The sequence below is a fragment of the Leopardus geoffroyi genome, chromosome A1 (assembly GCF_018350155.1).
Source record: "Leopardus geoffroyi isolate Oge1 chromosome A1, O.geoffroyi_Oge1_pat1.0, whole genome shotgun sequence".
Taxonomy (NCBI): domain Eukaryota; kingdom Metazoa; phylum Chordata; class Mammalia; order Carnivora; family Felidae; genus Leopardus; species Leopardus geoffroyi.
This window is the reverse complement of record NC_059326.1, coordinates 108,736,800-108,758,960: the sequence shown is the minus strand read 5'-3', so window position 1 is coordinate 108,758,960 and position 22,161 is coordinate 108,736,800. Positions and strand designations below refer to the sequence as shown.

The 22,161-nt window shown below is 52.8% G+C and overlaps 1 protein-coding gene across 6 annotated transcripts in view; it reads left to right on the top strand.

The window, feature by feature from the left end:
• The first annotated feature begins 2,256 nt into the window (after window positions 1–2,256).
• ACSL6 (acyl-CoA synthetase long chain family member 6) overlaps window positions 2,257–22,161 on the top strand; it is a 60,833-nt gene continuing 40,928 nt past the window's right edge. The window contains exons 1-3 of one of the 6 annotated variants that reach the window (XM_045488100.1): window positions 2,258–2,599; window positions 4,627–4,708; window positions 19,860–20,080. In XM_045488100.1, the coding sequence (XP_045344056.1) occupies window positions 4,690–4,708; window positions 19,860–20,080 (240 nt within the window). In that variant the 5' untranslated portion in view covers window positions 2,258–2,599; window positions 4,627–4,689. Of the gene's footprint in view, window positions 2,600–4,626; window positions 4,709–11,757; window positions 11,870–12,097; window positions 12,122–14,236; window positions 14,374–19,859; window positions 20,081–22,161 lie in introns of those variants that run through there. The other 5 variants (XM_045488095.1, XM_045488088.1, XM_045488110.1 and 2 more) reach the window with 5 other exon arrangements.

Here is a 22,161-nt window from a genome sequence, read left to right as displayed (position 1 = left end):
GATCAGACCCTGTGCCAGGATTTGAAAACATGATCAGGATCCCACCTGCCTGCTCTGTCAGAGGTGCTGATCTGGGAGGAGATAGATGTGAACCGAGCTGACCACTACTGTGGCTGATCTTACTAACAGAGAAGTCCAAGGGTCCTCCAGGCTGGCCTAGGTATCTCTGGGCCCTGGGTCCCCTCCTGCTGAGTTCCATGGCTGCTACCCATGCAATCTGGATGCCTCAGTGTCACAACTGCTGAAGTTCACAGAAGGTCCATAGATATCCACCCACAGAGGGGGAAAGAGATCTCTGGAACCAAAGACAGAAAAGAACAAGTCTCTGTAGCCAGTGGCAGGAATAAGCCTAAAGAGGAAAGATACCTGGCCATGATCCCACGGCCAGGCCCATGGTCTTCGAATCCCCCCCCCCACCCCAAGGAGTAGGTGGAGATAGGCCATGCTTGAAAAATATTCAGTTAAGCTGTAATCTATCACAGCTCAAGCACATCTTTTTGAATTAAAATATTCACAAGTAGCAGAGACATCTGTAGGAAGAGTAACTGGATGCGACATCCTGCAGGAGGCCAGACTAAATGTGTCCCATGACATCACTCTGGAGAAGAGGCTGCCAGGAGCCATGCAAGGGACTGGAGCACTTCTGCAGCTGAGTGTTGTAGAGGAAGGCTGGGCCTGGGGCTAGCGGCATGTCTTCTGGGCCTCCTGCTCTACAGAGAAGTTCTTTGTTGGCTCCCTGCCCTATGGAGAAATTGTCTGACGATCTCTCTAGACTAATCTGATCTGGAGAGATACTTTCTTGTTGCCCAGCCTTCTGGTTCCCCTTAGGTTTCCTTATGAGCACCAGCAGGGCTTCAGTTAGTCTGCTGCCAGTGGGATTTTGGAGGGGTGGGGGGTGCGGGATTCTGATAGCCATGTGACATCCTCTTGGAGGTGCCTTCCAAACCTGGAGCATGAGAGATTCCATCAAAGTCCCTGCCAGGTTGTGCCTGAGTTCCAGCAGGAGCATCTCTACCAGGAGTCCAGATCCTGCTATGGGGACGGTGGAAGATCCTACTGTAAATATGGGAATTGTCTCAGAGGCACACATATGTACACTTTCACCTACAGGTGTCTATGGACAGGCCTGGGCAGACGTATGCCATATACTGGTACTGCAGGTGCAGGCTCCTGTACAAATTCACACCCTAATGGCTAAGTTGTTGAGCACATGCGCACATAGGGCAGGTGGTCTCTGGTGGGTCTGAAGAAATCTCTGGCTCTTCCATTCTTTGCCACCTGATCTCTGTTCTCTGGTTTTCTAACCTTTTCTCCCTGGGTCAGCTAGTGCCTGGCCTGGGAGGATTGCATATATTCTGGACAGGACTGCTTGAGCGCTGTCCTCGGTGCTGGAGGCCTGGTGGGACATGCACATTTAAGAACAGCAAGAGTGTTGGGAGGAGGTGGCCCTGAAATCCAGGTGTAGGTGTAGAACCCACCAGGATATCTAAATTTATTCTAGTTATTCTTTCAAAAGAAGGTACAACTGGACTTCCTCTTTCCATCCCAGACACTGAAACAGAAGGTGTCCAACCCCTCAACCAGTAAAGTGGCCATATGTGGCTGTGGGTGGCTGTGTAGCCATTCCCTGTAGCTATGGGGGGCTTCTTGAGACCTCATGTGCCATAAATAGGTATGTATGAAGACCATGACTGCCTGTGTATTCAAGAAACACCTGTGATTCCATGTGGTTTCCTGTGACCTCCTGTGACCCACGTGGCAGGTTGTGACTACATGGAGCCTCCTGTGACCTTGGGTGGCCTCAGATTCAACCTTCCCAGAAGGGAAGATCTGAAGTCTGGGGTTCCCAAGGAATTTGGGCCCTAATCAGGCCTAGAAATTCGTTTGCCAGAGCCTACACGGACCACCCCTCTCTTCTCTGGCTTGCGAATTTGGCACCCATGGGCACCTGGTGTCTGTAAACTTGGGTCCTGGGAGGCGTCCGCGTCAGCGGGAACCGGCCCACAGGCAGCATGCCTCCTAGAACAGGTGACTGCAACCCTTCTGCCACCCAAGACTGCCCAGCAATCAAAGGCAGGGGCACGCGGAGAAAGGGTCGCGCAGCGGTGGCGTGAGCGCGGTTCACGCTCCGCCGCTCGTCTCCCGTGCGCCCCTCTTCTGCCCGTTTCCCCAGAACGCCTAGTCCTGACGTTGGGGGGCGGGGGCGCAGAGGGCTGGTCGGCGCTGCGGCCGGCCCCTCCCCCTCCCGGGCCTCGGCGGTTCCGAAGAGGCTCTGAGCACTGGGGGCGCCAGGGACTCGGCAGGTTGCAAGGCGGCCTGGGGGGCTCCGGTGCAGAGCGCGCGCCGCGCCCTCCCCCTCCCGCCAAGACTCCGCAGCGGCGCGGAGAGGGGGGGCGCTGCGGAGCCGGGGGGCGGGGGCTAAAAATACCCGGCGGCGGCGGCGGCGGCGGCGGCGGCGGCGGCAGCAGCGAGGCGACTGCTGGGGCTGCGGGGCTGCGGGGCTGCGGCCGAGGAGGCCGTGCAGGGCCAGGCCGGGCCCCTCTGATCGACATGCTGACCTTCTTCCTCGTCTCCGGGGGCTCCCTCTGGCTATTCGCGGGTAAGTCCCCATTCTGTCCTCGTCCCAGACCCCCATCCCCCGCGCGCTGTAGGGTCTTGGCTCCGGGTGGAGGTGAGCTCCCAGTCTCGGCCTCTGAGCAGTCCCTTCAAGTCTCTCTCGCCACCCTGGCCTCCCAGGCGGGCTCTGGGTCAGGGTTTGGGAAGCAGCTGGATGTTCGGAAATGAGGGACCTGGCTCTCAGGACATCACAACAGCCTCCCTCGGGTTCTCGCACCCTCTCCCCTTAAGGGAGCACCACCGGTGATCAAGACTAGGCCGAGCCCACTCGTACCGCAAGGGACACGTAGGGCATCCTTGCCCATCCCTAGTGTCCAGAAACAGAGGTTGTTGGTGCCTGACGTTTTGCCGCAAGTCAGCGACATAACCAGCACTGTCCTGGGGCTTCTGATCGTGGTCAGGGGTCTCCTCAAGACCCCTCACTGCCCACCCTTGAGCCGGAAATCTTAACTAGATTTCTGTAACGGAGGTGTTTACCTGATTCCTCAGCTCTACCCACTGTTTGTGTCCCCACTGCTCCTGGGCCTTTCCCCTCCCCCTCACAGGAGTGAGCGCCTGGCCCCTACATTCTCTTAGGAAGCAGTAAGGACCCCCTGTGAATCCCTGCCCAGCACTCCCCTCACCCCCCTACACACACCTGGGGTCTCACCACAGGCCTGTTCATCCACCAGTTCTGCTGCCTGCACCAGCCAGTCCCCTCTGAGAGCGTTGGGTTCCTCCAGGGTATAATACCACTAAAGGGTCTCCACATCAGACTGCCCATGTGCAGATTTAAGCCTGATAAGGTATGTGAAGTGTTTGAAACTTAAACTGGCCTTAAAAGGGATCTAGTCTAAAGTGAATACTCTGTGAATGTTAATTCACATTCAAACTGCAGCTTCAGAGGTCATAAGGTTCTTTTTGAGCCAAAGAAGGGGAATCCAACCGTTTTGAAATCCTTACCTGAAACGTTACATGTACTATTTAATATTCACAGCAAATACTAGGAGTTTGGTGGCACTTTCCCTTTCTAACTGAGGCTCAGAGGTAATTGACTTGCCCAGTGTCACATGGATAATATCTGGCAGAGTGGGATTTGATTTGAGGCTTTAATTGATCAATCATTGCTAAGTGCATGGTGGTATAAGGCCTGAAACCTGGTTGGTGGGCTAGGTGATCACCGACCCCCCCCCCCCCCATTGCCCTGAGTTGGGCCACAGGGACACTTCCCCTGAGCCGGGGAGTGAGTGAGGCCTCTCTAATCCCTTCAGCTCCCTAAGCTCCTTCTGTCTGTTGGTGTCTGAGGACAGGCCATGCAGGGCCACTCTGGGCCTGATGTGCTCATCTAGCAGGCAAGGTCGGAGCCGGAGCTGGACTCACAGGTCAGGGGCAGGAGTTACCAAAATAATGATGAGGATGATGATGGTGATAGCGACAGCCACCATTTACTGAGTGATGGTCTCCAAGCCTTTCCCTAGTGCCAGGACCCTTTGCTTTACCCTTAGTAGGCCCTCACCAAGCCATGGAACCTTGGTCTCCTGCAGCTGCAAGAAGATATCTGGAGACTACAGGGCCACATGTGTTGGGCGTAATCAGCAGCCTTTGAGATAAAGCCCCTTACAGTGTTGGGTCCTTGTCTGAAATTGGGGTTCAGCAGACATTGACTCAAACTGACCTTCTGTCCTGCATCATTGTGGAGTATTTCCCAAAGTGGTCACATGCCTCTCTGAATGACTGTACAGAGGCCCTGGAGTGGTCAGGGAAGGTGACTCTTGGTACAGGTGGCAGCTGCTTCCATAGAGGGCAAGCTCCTCAATGCAAAACAGGAAATTCCTCAAAGATGCCACATTTGGCACCAGAGTGAGTGACTAAGTAGTGATCACTGGATGAAACATCCCACAATCATGTTAGGGCACTCCCAGATCATGTGTCCACCGTGCTTGGTACTTTGTCTAGACCCCAGCTTTTCTGTGGGGAGAGAGGAAACTCCTAGGCTAAGACTGACAATACGTTCGGCCTTGTGATCTCCAGGGTTCCTAGGAAGCTGTCAGATCCCTTTGGCTCAGCTAGAAAGAGGAGAGGACCCTCAAGCTGATGTCACTCTTTAGTAGAGGTATGTGCTTTTTGCCACCCATTCTGGCTCTAAGGAGACAAGGACTGCCTACAAGGGGCTGCAGGGAGGAGACAATGTGAAAAGGTAGGAGGAAGATACCTGGAGGAAGAACTTTCCATCTGGGCGAGGCAGCCTTGTGCTCTGAGCCCTAGGAGAGCAAGAGCTGCATCTTTCCTATTCCGCACTGGAGAGACCTGTACTGAGTCCTGGGCCAGCCCAGGTCCCACCTGTGTGTTGAGTAGTAAACAAGGAAACAAATAAAATAGATCCAGCCTGAGTCAGATGCTGTGCCTGGCCTGGGAAAACCTGGTTGCTTTCAGTGTCATGAGTTCTCAGGACTGTGGGAGCAATGGATTGCCATTTCTGCCTGGCCATCCGGCACCACTGGGCAAAGCAGAAAGAGGTACCCCAGTTAGTGGATGAATTTCTGAAAGGGTGTCCCTTTCTCTAGGTTGATGCAGCACCATGCCAGAATAGACAAGGTCTATTCTGCTCAACCATATGCCTGACCATTGGTGACATCTTAATAGGCTTCTGTGGCATAGAGGGGTGTTTGTCAGAGGCAGGTAGAGAACATCAGGTCAGCAAAGGTGTGCAAGAAGAATTATAGACGAGTGGGTCTTCAGAGCCTTGTGCCTAGGGGACCTAGATTGTGGGAGGAAGATGGAGTCTGGATAGCTGGAGATTCTGGAGGAGAGGAGGTTTCTTTAGCCTGTAGAGAAGCTCCCTGTTCAGGTGCACTGGCCAGGCTGTGCCAGCAGGGGGAGAATGGAGGCTGGTAGGGTTCAGAGAGGCTGTTGATGGTTTGGATGAGATTAGATGTGGCTCAGGTTGAGGCTGGGCTCCTGGAGGGGAAAGTAGGAACCCTCAGCTGTGGCCGTGGGGAATGAGGGCTGGCTCTGGTGGCAGAGACTGGTGTGGCAGCCATCTGGCTGTAAGTGTCCAAGTAAGATGCAGGCTTGCACAGCTTGGCTCAGTTCAACCCCATCAAATCTTCCCCCACTGATTCCAGGCTCCCAGTAGTATAGAGGACTGATAAGAGATCTGGGGCCATTATAGGGGGCCCAAGAAGGCACTTAGGACCTGTAAATATTGTGGAGCTCCAGGCAGAACAGCTGAGGGCATGCCTCACAAAAGAAAATTTGGATTTACACATGATGCACTGCTCTGTAGGAGAATTCTCACCTCAGCACCTTATCCTCCCCAGCCTGTGGTAGGATACAAGAGTCATACCAGTGACAGCACACCAACACCAGAGGGCGGCAGAACTGGGCCTTTCAGCTCTGGCTGGTTTCCTGTCCCATGTGATTACAAGGGCCCTTAGATTGACCTTCAGAAGGCTGACTTTGGCTCAGCTTCAGGCCCAGATGGGACCCAGGACTATTCCATACATACATCAAGCAGAGTAAGTGAGCATGAGGCTCTGGCTTGTTTGCAAAAAGAGGCAAAAGTTATAGGCATTTGTATAACACAAGCTGCACTTTGTAATTAGCCATGTGATTAGCGTGGCACATAGTAGGCACTCACATACTTATGGAATGTGGGAGGGGGTTGTTTTTATGAGGGGAAGTGTTGTTGCAAACATGCTGATTTGACTGCTGTTTCCCTGAGCACCTACCATGTGTCAAGCCCTGTGTTCTACAATTCCCCAACCTTTCCTTTAATCTTCCCCACAACACTGTGGTGCTGTTATCCCCATTTAAAAAATGCCGCAGTGAGACTCAGGGAGGTTCAGGGGTGAAGCAACTCCTAAGAGCTATGAGCCAGACCATACCCTCAGACTTCCAGTCCAGGGAGGAACCATCAGACATGAGCAGCCAGGGCATGAGCCCTCCAGCAGACTTGTCCGTGGGCACAAGTAAGGGAGTGGTCCTTGGAAGGGGGAGGGTTTGAAGAGAGGACAGACATAAAGTGCTGAGAGCAGGGGCTGGCACATAGGAAAGGGCCCTTTAAATGTTAATTCAAGGGGCGCCTGGGTGGCGCAGTCGGTTAAGCGTCCGACTTCAGCCAGGTCACGATCTCGCGGTCCGTGAGTTCGAGCCCCGCGTCGGGCTCTGGGCTGATGGCTCGGAGCCTGGAGCCTGTTTCCGATTCTGTGTCTCCCTCTCTCTCTGCACCTCCCCCATTCATGCTCTGTCTCTCTCTGTCCCAAAAATAAATAAACGTTGAAAAAAATAAATAAATAAATGTTAATTCAAGCTAGGCCTTCCTTAAAGCAGGTGCAGGGTTCTGATGTGCAGAAAGGGAGTAGGGAAACAAGGCATTCCAGGCAGAAGGACTAGTCTGAGGAAAGACTGGTCATAGGAGTGACTGTGGCCAAACTCAGCTAGGCGAGTGAGGTCATCAGGGCTGGGTTCTGCAGGCCCTAGAATACGAAGCCAGGCATCCTGGGCTTTGTTCTGTACAGTGGCTGCTTCAAGGAAACATAGCCCAAACTGGACATGTGGGTGGCCAAGGTGACACTACCCCTGCACATCTACAAGCCATGGCTAGTGGCACCTCTCCCACTGAACTGCAGTTTTGGGCCTCCTATAGTATGATCTCCTAGAGGGCAGGGCCAGAGTTTCTTCTCTCTGTGCCCCAGTCTGGGGCTGGGCACAGTGTGAGCTGTTGTTTACTGCATAAATGAATAATATGAAGAATTCCATGAGAATAATTTATTTTAATAATGATGTGTTTTATAAGCCATTCTCTTACCACAAATCAATTAGCAAATAATAGATCTTGTGTGTTTACTAGGTGCCAACTGGGGATGATGCCAGTGTGGTAGAAACAGTAGGGGAAAGCAGGCATGAACTCCTCTCAGGCAGGACAGGTCAGCCTTTACGGGGGAACCGTTAGTGCTAAGAACCCAGAACAGAAGAAGGTGCTCCAAAAGTTTTTGCTAACGGAAGGAGGGAAGGACCAAACCCATACCTGCAGCTGATTGGTTTTCTGGAAGGTATTCTTCTCTAAGGGTGAGGTATTTTGTTTCCTTAGAGCTCCAGTAGGGTGGGAGCTCTGACCAAGTACAGCAGACAGGAGGCCTTAATCACGGTCCTCAGCTCACTTGATGGTCTGGTGTGATGGCCCCATTTCCTGCATTGGCATGGCCAGAATCGTCACTAGCCACCCATTGGGCTTCAGGAATGCTACTTTGGGCTCTTGGAGTGTCCTTCAGGATGCCCAGGCTGGTCTCCCACCAAGGCTTGGGTGCTCTGGGAGCTCATGGTGGGTGTAGTCATTCCCAGACCTTGTTCCTTTTTGTGGCCTTTGATTCATGTGAGGCTTGGGGCCTGTGACAGGCAGAAATGGAAAGATGGGAAGTGGGTTGGGACAAATTCTGAACCAAACTCAGCTATCTGTTCTCAGACCTAACCTGTAATCTCAGAGCCTGAAGGATTTTTAGATCCCAAAAAGTCCCACCTGTACTTACCTACTTGTTCTTCCCAGAAACATCTTTCCTTTTCTGACAGCTAGTTCAGGTGTTTGGCTGGGGTTGTCTATGGAGAATAGTTGTGGGGGAGGGGGGTGCTGGCTTCTGATTTGCCATCTGCCCATTCAGGCCTGCATTCTGAGATAGATGTCTTCTGGGGCTTTAGAGCAAGAAGCCAGGCCAGGATAGTACCAGTGAGGGAACAATCAGCATCTCTGTTTTCAGACCCAGGGACAAGCAAATCTGGAATGACACCTTTTGGGGCTAGGAACAGACCCAGTGATTGATGATTATTGGAGGAAAGAGAGAGGACAGACAGGCCCAGGTCAAACGGGCAGCTCTGGGACCAAGCCCACTAACCAACACCAGGCATCCCACCCTACTCCCAGTGCACTACACCAGCCTGGCCCACCGGTACAGGAGGTGGATCCCAAGGGACCAACCAGGACTCAGCCCTGCTACAAGGCCCTTTGGTACCCTCCAGCATGTGGATTGCTGCTGGGGCTAACTATCTCCAGTCAGTGTCCTTCTGACCACTAACCCCTGGCCCAGCCTTGGCTATAGACCATTCTGGGCAGTGCCTGCAGATCCTGTCGAATAGGCATAAGAGCCACTGGGAGGGACAGTGAGGTCAGTCAGAGACTGGGCAGCAGGATAAAATATGGGCCTGCCAGTAAGGTTGGACAGGGAAGTTGGCCAGAGGCTGGATGGCGAGGCTCTAGAGGCCAATGAGATGAAGGCAGTTAACAACACGGAGAAGGGGGACTCACCGGGACCCATCCAGACCTTCAGTGAATCCTTAACTTTGGAAAGGGCAGTGCTTCTGGCTCCTCTGCTATGGCCCCTAGAGCTGAGGTTGCATGAAGCCACCTAAACCCCAGGACCCTGCTTAGTGTCTGGCGAGCTTCAGTGTTAACGGTGATAGTGCCTTCTAGCAGATGGGTTGGACATGGTTCTCTTGGAGATGCCCTCAACTCACCTTTACTCAGCCCCCCACCCTGCCTACAGTCTCTCCCCACAAGCCTAGCTCATCTTGGAGTGGTGGAGAGAAAGGGAGGGCAGGCCTTTTCCTGGCCAGTGGGCTGGTGAGAGGTGTGTGTACATATGTCCCTATCCCTTGCCACGGGTCAGACATCAGGGAAGGCTGAGACCCATGAAGCACCCTTTCCATCTGTACTGAAGTGTCCTTTCCCCTCCTGCTCCTCTCCTTCCTCTGACCTTCTGTTCCCCTCGGGGTAGCTCCCTGAACACTCACAGACATGCCTGGCCTCTTGGCTTCATGGGGGTACTGTTGGCCTCAACTTACAGATGAAAGACCTGAGGAGGGAACAGCAATGGATGTTCATCAGAGATGGGCATTTTCTTTGGGCTGAGAAGCTGACCAGGCCTGTTTCCGTTGGCTTGCAGGGAATCAGCAGAACAGCCACCAGACCTCCTGTTGGTTCTGAATCAGTTCCTCAAGTGTTTTTGTCCTAGATTTCCTCTCAGGCTAAACCACCATGTGTGTGTTTGAGGTCTCCCTGTGTCACTGTCTCCTGTTAATGGGAGTCTGAGTAGCATTCATACTTCATAAGGTACTAGGTTTGTACTCTGGTTAATGGACAGCTCCTGGTGACCCCCAGGTGTCAGAAAAGCAGCTCTTCTGGCCTCTGGAAGTCTGAACAAAATTGATGTCTGATCTTGTCATGGGGCCTCTGTTGAGGATGGAGTCCAAGCCTTGGAGTGTCCCAGAAGCTTGTGATCTCGCACGCTGGGCTCTGGTTTACCGTAAACCCTACCCACAGTTTGAGGGCAGTGTGGCAGCAGTTCCTGGCGAGGTGGGCAGAGGATGCACGTGGCCTCCATTCTTAAAAGTCCTTTCTGGGCACTGCAAGTTCTTTCGTTTGCCATTACATTTTTCTTCCCTTTTCTTTCTCCATGTTTAATCATCAACACTATGAAAATTACCAAAGTTCCCTCATAAATAAAAGGCGGTGACCTTAGATCCAGCCATTTCTATTTTCGAAAGGGGGCAAAATGAACAGATCCTCAGAACGAGCCAATCCTACTTCTTGGTGCCACCCACTCCGACCCAACACAGTGCTTTCTTTCCCTGGGGCCACAGAGGCCTCTGGCTCCATCTGGAAAGGTGGTGGGTTCAGTGAGAATCCAAGTGATAGTTGCTCTCGGTGGGTCAGTGTGAACAACGTCCAACAGCCTTCCTGGACCAGCCAGGGCCTCGTTTTCGCTTGGTCTGAAAGAGATTTTTGTTTTCTGGTGAGAACAGCCCCAGTCTGGCGCCCGGAGCCAGCCGCAGGAATACACACCCTTTCATGTGACAGGCCCAGAGTGGAAAGATACAGCACCAGGCCCTCCCTTGCACTCCTCAGGAGGCGGGCATTTGCATATTCCCCATTCATCCTGGCCTTGAAAAGGAGGCCTGAGTTCTCAGTGCTCCTGCCCAGCTGAGGGCTGGGCCACTTGAGCCCTGATATTAACCCTGTGGACACCAGTGGCTCTCAGTGGCCAACAACAGGACCTTGCGGCCCTAGGGCAGTGAGAGACGGCTGCTGTGTGACCCTGACCTCCAGAGGGATGAATCAGGAAGTGGCAAGGTCCCACTGACAGGCATAGCCTTCCACTGAACTAAGTGAAACGTGGATTTGTTTCTTTTTGTGGCATTCTGAAGAGAAACTTTGTCATAGTATGGGGGAGCCAGAAAATTAAGCTATTTATCAAATTTTCCAGAAAATTTACTTTTAACCAAAGGCAAAACTCTCTCTTCTCTGCTTATTGTCTGTTCTGTGAAAAAACAGTGACACTTAGAATGGTTGGAATGGAGTCTTGTTGGCTCCTGGCTACAGTAGCAGCCCCTTTAGCAGAGTTCTAGGGGTACAGCTTGCTAGGTGGGGGGCACTTATGCATCTTAAAACCCCAGGTTACTAGGAGCTGGTGGGTTCTCTTAGCTGATGGCTGTGACACTGAAGGCATGAGGCTTATATACAAGTACCAAGTCTTTTTTCTTCTGCAGCTAAATGCTATCCTCCCAGCCTCAGCTTCCTGTCCCTTTCCTCAATGCAACCAGACTCCTGCCACTTTCCTAGGAGCCTCAAAATCTTACAGGCTGTTTCTGCAACTTACCAACCCACTTTTATCAGTCTATCCCCTTCTCAGAACACTCCTTTCCATTTGCTCCCAATTCCCACCTTCCTCCCTATTCCTGATTAAGGATGTGCCTCAGGTCCTGTCTTTTGTGCATTCCTTCCTGAGCAGGGTGTCCCTGAGTGCTCCTGAGTGAACAAGCAGGTGGGCAAATCCCTCTCGTCCCCCCACCTCAGTCACCACAACCCTATCTTAGCAGAACCCCTGTTGGAGGAGGTCACATCCTGGGCCGCGGCCATCTGCAGTGAGCCCTAAGACCCTGGCCCTGCCAGGAGTGGCCTCTGGTCCCTTTCTGAGCTTGAACCTATTGGGTTCACAGTATGTCCTCAGCGTGGGCCGGTGACGGAAATGGATCACTGCTCCTGAAGCCAGGACACTGGCAGTCCTAACACGGACTGTCTGGGAGGGGAAAGGATCATGTTGCAGCCACAGGATTTGGCTTCCTGCACAGTGGGGCCTGGCCAGGGGGTGTCCCTCTGCCTGTGCAGTGCTCATGATCCTCACCAGCATCCCCGAGTCCTGCCTGCTGTCCCAGGGCTTGGTGTGGAAGGAAGGGCAATGAGGCTGAGGCTCATCCACACCATCGGCCCTGGTTATCATACTCGGTAAATATTTCCATAGGGACTTCTGCCAGTTTTAGCCTCTGATGCCCCCTCTTTGCTCTGAAATTTTAGTTGTGCCCGATTCATGGTAAGGACAATGTTTATCTCAGAGCTTGTGAAAGACACTGTGTTTCTGTTCGCTCCACTGTCCTCAAGGTTATTTGTATTTTTAAGTTCCTGAAAGTGTTGTTTGAGCCTGGCTTCCTGGTGTTGTCGTCAGGAATGTGGGCCCATGTTCCCTGACCAGGGCTTAGGGTGAGTGGGATTCTTTAAAGGTGCCGGCATGGTGGGAGGAAGGTGGGGAGGTATCAGAGGGCAGTGAAGGCTGTTTCTCGCACTGAATGAATTGCTAAAGGGAGGCATGTTCACGGTGAGTCCGGGCTAGCAGGTACAGGTGGTGGCCCTCCTCAGCAGTCAGGCACAGCCAACTGTAGGTGGACTTTTCCACATCGAAAGGGCTTAAATTGAGCCTTTGGAGCTATAATCAGGCTCCCTGGGGAAGCTCGGCGGGTGAGTTGCTGTGTAACCCAGCAACCTGCATCCTAGCCTCTTGGGGGATGTGCAGTGTGTCTCCCCTGGCACTTCCCCGGTTGGGGAGGCCCTGGGCCCCATCTCTGCCCCAATCATCTGTGGTTCTGTGACTCTAATTAAAACCCAAGAGGAAGATGGAGAGAAAGCCTCACATAGTAGAGATAGGCATGAATATCTGTGAGGACCGGGTAGATACGTGGGCCAAGGGTGGGCTGCTGTGTTTGCGTGTCTGCATGTCAGGGCCGCACAGGTATGATGGTAAGATCTGTGCTTTTCTTAACCTAGTGATGGGGCCACAAACTTCCTGGGATGGAACTGCTGCTGTGACTGTGTCCCCAGCACCCTGTGTGGCTTTCCATCAGCCAGGACCTTGGTCATGGCTGCTGAATTTCCTGCTCTGAAAGCTGCCCTGAGAGGCATTTAAATGAAGATTTTGTCTTGTTTTAAAACATCTCTGAAGATGACTAGAGAAACGTAGGGATCCTGGTAAGAAGGATGAGGTAGGAGCTTTGTGAACAGAACTTGAGTCCTCAGGCATTTGTACGTATTTTAAAGCTTCTTCTAGGTGGATTGGAGGAGGATGGGACCTGCGGGCGGAGATAGGCACCTGCCAGATTCTAGGTGGGGGCTACTGAGGCGGGAGGAACTTCCCCTCAGGGCCTGCCCCATGTGGTGGGGAGAGCAATAGAGGCTCCATCAGCCGCAGGCAAAGTGTTGCAAGGTCTGTGAACTCTAGACTCACCAGGCAAGTTGTGCACACAGCCCCTTAAAAGGGAGCTCAGAGCACTGGACTGTGGCATGGGACTGTCCTGCTGCTGAGGAGGTAGGTCGGATTTGGGTAGACACTGGGTCCATCTTGGCAGACTCGGAATCACCTGTTCTGGGTAGGGCCTGGAGGGTGGTGAGCTGGCCACTGTGGCCTGGACTTGTCTTTTACTCTTCAGCAGGGGCCACCATGTTGCTACTGTGTGCCCAGCCACATGCTGGTCACCAAAATAGGAGTGAAAAATGGCCATACCTGACCCCCTCCCCCCAACCCCACGGAGACAAACCTTGCAGGAGTGAGGCCCTGGGAGTCTGTGGGACCTCTGGTCCCAGTCTGTCTGCCAGAGGTGCTGAGAGATGTCAGAGATCAGCTTTGGTTCCAACAGGCCTGGGTGTGGATTCTGGCTCCAGGATGGCTAGTCCCTGGCAAACCAGGAAACAGTGTCTCTAAGGGCAGTCATTAAGGAGGGGCTGGTGTGCTGGACTAGGGTCTTGCAGAAGAGACCTGTTGACCCTGATCCTTGGTCCAGAGTGTCCAGAGCATCTCTGAGCAGGTGTTATATCTGGGACTGTGACCAGTTTCCTTCCTCTCCCCAAGTAGACAGGTTGTGACCTTGTGGGGTCAGGGAGTAGAGACAGTCCCTGGGAGAGGCTGGCGGTGGAGTCTCCTGGGCTTCTAGATGCCTCTCTCAGCCGGACATCTGGCATCCCCACCCCCACTCCCCACTACTTCCTACTACCTCTGCCAGTCACGTTGGCTGCAGGTCTCCAGCCCCTGGCTGAGGCTCTGGCCCCTAATCGGTGTCACGGATGGATGTGTAAAGAGGCTTTGTCCTTAAGCAACCCATTTGGCAAACTCCCGTCCAGGACTGAAGACAGAGTGGAGGTGGGGGAGAAGCAGTGAACGGAGCTCTGGAAACCTGGCAGAGTGGGGGTTAAGGCGGGTTGCTTGGCTCTAAGCTGATCTGAGCCAGTGCTGCCCAATGTGCAGATGAAGGGGAGGGGGGGGGGCAGCAGCTCCTCATAGAGCTGTTCTGTACCCAGGTCCTGCCAGACCTGCTCCCACGGCCGCCAGGGAGCCTCTGCCACCACTGCTAACGCCTCCACCACCACCCGGCTTCTCAGAGCAGGCGGCTGTTGCCATCCGCTGTCCCCAGGAGGGCACACTTGGGGCAGGGCCTTCGCCACTTTTGTGCCTTGCTCAAGATGTGGTAAGCTCTCTCCCTGAGCCCCACATACCCTTTATAAAGGTAGGCTGGTACTAGTGGGACCAGTTCAGCCGCCTCCCCAGTGCCAGGAGCCCTCTGGAAAGGTAGGGTATAAATGCATGTACTTTTGCAAGTTATCTTTGAGCCCTTCTGGCTGGCAAAGAGATGGAGTAACCGCGTTAGCTAACTACTGTCTACTGAGTGTTTCATTTACTGTGTGATTGGCACCACACTCTCTGTCTATCCATTGGCTTGTTTGAGCAGAGGCCCAGAGGGATAAAGTGACTTGTCCAAGGTCATACAGCTATCAAGAGTCTGAGTCAAGGTTCAGACCAGGTCAGTGCAGCACCAGAACTTACCTTTGGGCCCTCTCCCTACATTGTTTTCTGGGGACCCTGGGCCCTGGGAGAGGTTGTGATTTTCTTTTTGAAGCCTTTCTTTGAGAGTTAAGGAGGTTCTTTAATGATCTGGTGGCTTGCCTTGTGCTTGCCTACCATCAGAGACCCAGAACCCCATTGCAAGAACTCCCACCCCACTCCAGGTGGATGCAGAGGGAACCTGAGTGATTTAAAGGGGAGGAAAGAATCTGAGAGTCATAAAGTCCCTCAGTACTGGCGTGATGAGTTTGGACTTTTGTCCTAAGGTGGTAGGGAGCCAGAGAAGGTTTTTGAGTAGTAGCATGACATGGTCCTATCTGTGTACCAGGAAAATAACCTTGGTATCAGTGTAAGCACTGGTTAAAAGCAGGGATGCCTATGAGGAGACTGGTGTGGGAATCTGAACTGCCCTTAGTGGTAGCTGGACCAGGCCATGAGCTGTGGGGGTGAAGAGGAGCAGTCAGCTTTGAGAGGTGTTTAGGAGGTGGCCCTGACAGAGCCATCTAGGTAGCTTGTGAAGGTCTAGAGTGCTGCAGTTAGGAGGCTGGGTCTGCCGAGGGTTCTTGGATCTGAGCCAAGGGCCTCAGGGCCATCTCCAACAGGGACTGTGCCTTGGGGCTCTACCCCTGCCACCCTGCCACCTTGGTGCCAATATGCTTCCCACCAGAGTTTCTTTCCTCCTATTCTTCCCCTTTCTGGGCTTTGACAGCTATGCCACTCACCACCCACCTCGCATGTGCCCCAAATCAGTGGAGAACATGGTACAGGGAGGGGAGGGGCAGGGGGGACTCTCAGTCCCCTAGCCTGTGCCACCACTTGGGGTCCTGAACTGTTCTGTGCCAGAGGACAAAGAGGTATAGGATATGCCGGGGGAGAGGAGACTAGTTTGTGCCGAGGGCGCGGTCCTCCTGCCAGCTGAATATTTACAAACACTCACTTGGCAACAGTGCACCACTGATTCCTTTGGGTGCTGCCCAGCCCACCCCCATCCCACATCCCATGCTGCTGCCACTAGGAGAGCCTCCTGGGGTATGGGAAGAGGCAGCTCTTGCTGGGATCCCAGGGACCACCAAACCCCACCCTAGCTTAATGGAGAGAGAGTAAAGGTCAGAGGAGGCCAAGGCCCTTTGAAATAATGAAATGAGACCAGACCCCAGGCCTTGACTCTACCCTGCCCCCATGCGAAGGGTTTGGTGGCGTGGGTTGGCTCTCAGGCCCGTGTCCTCAGAAGACCTGGATTTGCAGCTCTGCCCTGCAGTGGCTCCCAGGTCTGCAGGGAACCTAAGGGTATACGCAGGCAGCCCTGAATGTCTGAGAAGGTCAGCAAGCCTAGGAGCATGATATGTGCACCACTGATTCCCTTGGTTGCTACCCAGCAGGGAGGAGTGCAGGCCCAGCCTCAGGGCCAGAGTTGCTACATTCACTTCAGATGCTTCCTTAAGGGTGGGTACCTAAGTAGGAGCCTGAGGAGGAGTGGGTAGTCAAGCCCTTTCTCCACCACCCTCCATTGCCCCAGGCAAATGGGTTATCTAGAGAGAAGGTCCCAGCCAGGAGAAGACGGTCTGAGGGACCCACCCCTACTGTGTGCACAGTGAAGAAGAAGCGAAGGGGCCTGACTGCCTGATGCCACTTCATAGGCTCTGGTGGCCTTGTGCTGCCTCCTTCCCCTGCAGCCTGGGCCTGGGCCTTTCTGAGCAGGTCTGGAGTTGGTTACCTGTGGGTTCAACCCCACTGCAAATGAGGCCACAGGTGTGGATATGATGGTCCAATGTTGGCAGGGATGGGGTAGTGGTATGGGAGGCTGTGGTCTGGGCCCTGGATCCTGGCTTCCCTAGTTGCCCCCTCTGTATCTGTGGATGGCAAGTACCTTCTTCTGTGGAGTCTGTGTGTTCCCACCTTCAGCAAGGGCTTCCTGGACACCAGGAATTCAACAAGTTTAGACAAGTTCTGTTCTTCCCTCTCCTGGGGCCTGTGATACTTTGGTGACTTTTGAGAACTTGCATATCTAGGAGGCCAGCCTCTCAGACTTGTGGCATTGACCTTTGTACAAGATTTCTTGGGCTCAGACCTTATTTCCTGAGTGGAATATTCAGTTGGCTAAGTGCTCTCTGCTCTCTGTCAGCTCCAGCTTCTGTACGTTTGCTTCCCTCTGTTCAGGACACCCTTTCCTCTTCATCTTTCCATCTCAACATCAGTATGACTCCCTGCCAGAAGCCTGTCCTGACTCCCCATGCCTGTGCCGAGCACCTTCTCTGGCTCCCCATGCCTAATCACAGCCCAGACCGCACTGCACAGCCCTGTCCGCTCCTTCGTGAGTCGCCCAGGAGGAGGGCAGGCCCACATCTGGCTTGTCCCAGGGTCCAGCACTGATCTAGATGAGAGCGGTGACCATGTGAGGGTCTGCTGAGTGAATGGGGGTTGGGTGGGTAGATGGATGGATGGCCATTCTGGGCTGTGCTCCGTGGATATCAGCGAATGCTGCAGATACCCACGTTCTGCTGTAGCTCAGGGCCCATGAGCAATGGCCGAGGACTAGGGTTCTCTCTAAAATTTTGGGGGACCGTACAGCTGAGCTCTTAAGGCTTGTCAGAGGCTTCTCAGCCCATTGAACCAGTTCAGCCCATTAGAGGAAATGTCAATGAGCTCCGAGCCCACCCCAAGAGATGATGAACACATCCGGATTTTCCACTATGTGTACTGAGTTATTTCTCTGATAGGCAGGGCTGTCACTTGGTCTCCCCATCTGCAGCTTAGGGAAGTAAATGTCCCAAGGAAACTAGCTGGCTGCCTGCCCAGGGTCTTCCCCAGAGTGGTTTTCCTTGGTGAATTCACTGGGGTCCATAGCTGGGCCTCTTCTTTGCTGGTGCAGAACCATAATGTGATCGATATGCCAGGAGTGATTTGTTCCTGTGGGATGGCCTCAAAACTGATCTAGCTCAAGGAAGCTACCAGTAAAACTGGGTTTCCAGCTCAGGAACTCAGTGAGAATGATGAACTCAGTGAGGAATTTAGTGAGGGCTGGCTGGGGGCTTACTTTCTCTGCTCTCCAGGGGGCAGCTAGAACCTGGGGGTGGTTCATGAGTGTTCCCAGGATTCAGACACTCAGACAGCCTGTTGTGCCATCTATAGAGCATAAACTCTTGAGGGACCATATCCAGGGCCCAGCCACCTCTGCCCGGTGCTTGGGCCTGCCTCCTTGGTCTGACAACCATACCCCTTAACCATCTGTTTAGTCATGGCGTGCCTCTAACTATGCCAGACACAGTATGAGTAAATACCTCTGTGATACTGTCCCCATATTAAAGATGGGCAAGTGGAGGTCCAGAGAGGTGAGTTATATGCAACCTTGTGTCACTGATAAGTGGAGAAGAAGGGATTTGAATCAAGATTTACTTGCTTTCTCTGCAGTGACTTCCACATCACTGATCTCATCTCTGATGTGGTAATGTTACAATTTAGTACAAATATTATTTACTGGGATTTCAGCAGATTGCTCCTTTCTCCGGGGTCAAGCAATTGCTGTTTGGCTCATATCCTATGGCTGCAGAGTAGCTGCTGTTGGGTTTCTCACTGTTTTCCAAAAAGGAAAACCACAGTCTTGCTTCCAAAGGTCAAGGGCCAGTAAGGAGAGCGGCCATAAGTGGTGCATGGCAGCCTGGAGCTTACCCAGCCCTCATTAGGTTGGCAGACCTATAGGTATTATGTGGTGCTTGTAGCCTCAAATCCTACTGGGCAGTGACACTGAAGATGCCCTAGTGAAGATAAAAGCATCCAATGCCTGGTCCATCCTCACTGCCTCTCAGTCCTGGGTGAAGTGAAGACCCTTAGCCCAACTGGCCATATGTCTGCCCTGCCATCATTGCTTCATTTAGTGGCCATCAGGAGAACGTGGCAGCTCCTGAGACCTGCTCTCTTTGAACCAAACTTAGTTAATAGTATTTCTCACAGCAACACTTCCACTGTCCACCCCAGGGCATCCTCTCTATGCCCTCATCAGCCCACTGTCGCCACTTGGACTGTGGTGGGCAAGCATGGAGTCCTGACCACTTTATGTGACGTCACAAGGAGTGCTGGTTACCCCTAGAAGTGCACACAGCACTTTGCTGAGCCCTTTCTCTCTGAGCCTTGGTTCCTTTCCCTTCCCGCCAGTTCCCCTATGCCACTTCTGTGTCCTCTGGACATGAGCTGATTGGGTCCCAGGGGGGACGGCCAAGGGCCCAGTTAATGGTGGGGCCAGCTGTGCCTCTTGGTGCTTGGTCAGTGGCCATGCAGAGTTGTAGTGCATAGTGGTCAGCAGTCTGGGGCCAGGGAGCAGTACCTGGATCCCACCCTGGCTGCTCTTGGTAACTTTGCTGTTCCTCACAAAGTTGGCCCCAGAATCACCTCTGGCCCTGGCAACATTGTGGCTCCAACTTTTCTTCAAGAAGAGCCTATGATATGATGAGGATGTAGACCTGGGGAAGCCCTGCCATGTCACTCACTGGACCCTTGCCAGAGAGATGATTGCCCTCATGTCATGAGGGCCAGAGGCACCTGTAAGAGTGGGTCCATGGGCTCTGCTCCCTTTCCTTTCTCTGTCTCCCTCAGGATCAGGGCCTGGTGCTGGGAACTTTGAGGTAGACTGGGAGGAACCTGTACCCCTTCACCGACTCATTCTGGTCACTGTGCTTTTCATACTCCAGGAGCAAAGAGAAGCACAATAATATGAACACAGAGGAGAGGCAGAGCACCCAAACCCTGGGGCTCAGGAGGCATTAATTCCAGAGCTTTCAGAGCATTCCCTGGCTCCTGGAAGATAGGGAAACATCTGTCATCCATGGCCTAGGGCTTGAGCATATGTTTCTCAGGAAAACCGGGCCGGATGTCTGACTGTCAAGTGTGACCGCTAAGGGATCTGGCCTGTCACCTGGACAGGCCTGTCTAGGGATACACTGTGTTGCACAAGAAGACTGTACACCCCAACCAACCCAGGGCCTGCCCTACTGTATTTGGCCAGGGCCTGGCCAAGGTCATTTTGTCACTTGTGATCCAAGACAGATGGAAGGACAGAACCAGACTCCTCCCTAGCCTGCCATCAGCTCTCCTCTCTCACCTACCTCTTGTTTCCTACAGAGTTCATCCTCTCGCTTCTGGAGAAGATGCAGACACAAGAGATACTGAGGTTGCTGCGGCTGCCCGAGCTGGGCGAGTTGGGCCAGTTTTTCCGCAGCCTCTCAGCCACCACCCTTGTGAGTATGGGTGCTCTGGCTGCCATCCTCGCCTACTGGTTCACTCACCGGCCAAAGGCCTTACAACCACCGTGTGACCTCCTGATGCAGTCAGAGGAAGTGGAGGTGAGCAATGTGGAAGTGGCTGGGCTGTGGAAAGGAGTGAGCAGAGGACAGGTATCTTGAAGGTAGAAGCCAAACTTGTAGCCGATTTTACCTAAAATGGTGCAGAGAATCTTGGTTTCCCCAAGCAGTGAACCACTAAGCCCCCCAGTAGCCTTGAGCAGCGTCTCCTGCTAGATGCTCCTCTGCCTCTCCCAGGAATTGAACCCTGGGCAGAGCCCAATCATGGCCTTGCACCAGGCCTCTAGTTTGCCTGTCTCTTGGGTGGGAAGACTTGGCTCACTGGTGCCTCAGTAGAAAACCTAAGGTTCTCAAGGAGCTGCCGGATAAATTCCCTCCCAGAGTCTCTCTGTGCCCAGCCATGGTCTGGAGCTGGGACTCTGAACTGAGCCCACCCGTATCCCTGTCCTCCCAGAGCACGTGGACTCACAGAGAAGGTCACCAAGGGGAGGAAAGGTGGAGTGGCCCAGCCTGGACAAGGGTATTCCAGCTAAATCTAGAAGGACTAGTGAGATTTGTTTCTTTCTTAAGCTTGTGACATTTATTTTGCCTTTTTTTTAAGTTTATTCATTTATTTTGAAAGAGAGAGAGAGAGTGGGGAGGGGCAGAGAGAGGGGGAGAGAGAATCCAAGCAGGCTCTGCACTCTTAGCACAGAGCCCCATGCGGGGCTCGATCCTGTGAACTGGGAGTTCATGATGTGAGCCGAAATCAATAACCGGACACTTAACTGACTGAGGTACCCAGGGGCCCCTATTTTGCCTTTTTAAAAATTATCTTTTTCTTAAATTTTATTCATTTTGAATAGATAATATATTCACACTTCAAAAGGGAAAAAGGTCATAGACTGATGAGCTTCCACCTTTTCTTCCCCAGGGAAACCTAGTAATGATCATCTGTGAGCGAATAGATATTTGCCCCTCTTTTTAAAAGCTATCATGCTGCATATACATTTCAACCTTTTTTGCTCTTTTTGCCTTTTTTGCTCTTGATCTTGGCAACCATGAGCATAGCAGACTTTTGCCCACTAGGAGAGGGTGCAGGTCTAGATAGGATGGGGATGTTCAGGGCACTTTTCCTGCAGAAGGCATGAATGTGTGCAAAGATGTGAGTATGTGATCTTGTACCTGGTGGCTTTGGGAAATGGAGATTCATATGGGGTGGCTAGACAGTGGAGAGTGGCTACCAACAGGCTAGCAGAGTAATTACCAGTATGGCGTTTGGTATACAGGAGCCCTGAAGGGCTGGCTATACCTCTTACTAGCTGTATGGTTCTTGGCAGTTTCTTAACTCTCTGAGCCTCAATGTCCTCAACTGTCAGGTGAGTAATAAAAGGAGTATCTGCTTCCTGAGTTGTGGTAAGGATTTGGTAAGGTGACACAGAGAAAGCACCAGACTATTTGGTAATTTTAATTATAACTTACTTTGAGAGGCCAGCAAGGACAAAGGCCCATGGGCCAGGATCCTGGAGGGAGCAGCATAGATTTATTTTTTGTTTTTAGTAGTAAGCAGACACAGGGTGAATTCGTGCCGTAGAAGGGTCATGTGGCATGGGCAGGAGTGTTCCTGGACAGGCACCTTTAGCCAGTATTCAAACTAATTCACGCTATTATGTGAATGATGGATGGCACCCAAATTTTTCTTAACCTAGGGGTACAGCAGCAACAGATGATGGGATGAAGGCCACCTTTCCAGGCTGATCCTGATGCCAGAGGGTAGCCTGACTCTAGCCAACACTCACCATTCCATTGTATGAATGAACCATAGGTATATTTGAACAGTCACTGAAATTATGGACATTTTGTGTGTGTTCACGCAGTGTTTAGGTGCTGTGTGCATGTATGGGAGACCAGTGTACTGGGCCTGTGTATGTGAGCCAACTGTGTTTGAGTGTAGCTGCATATAGGTCAAGCGTATACCAGCCATATGTGTGTGAGTGTGTGTAGAGGTTGTGTGTGTACCGTCCAGGTGTGTGTAGGCCATGTGTGTGAGTGCACACAGAGCATGTCCCAGTCCCAACTGTGTGGCCCTGGTGTGCATCCATGCCGTGTACAGCCTGCTGCATACCGGTGCTCTCCCCTGATGC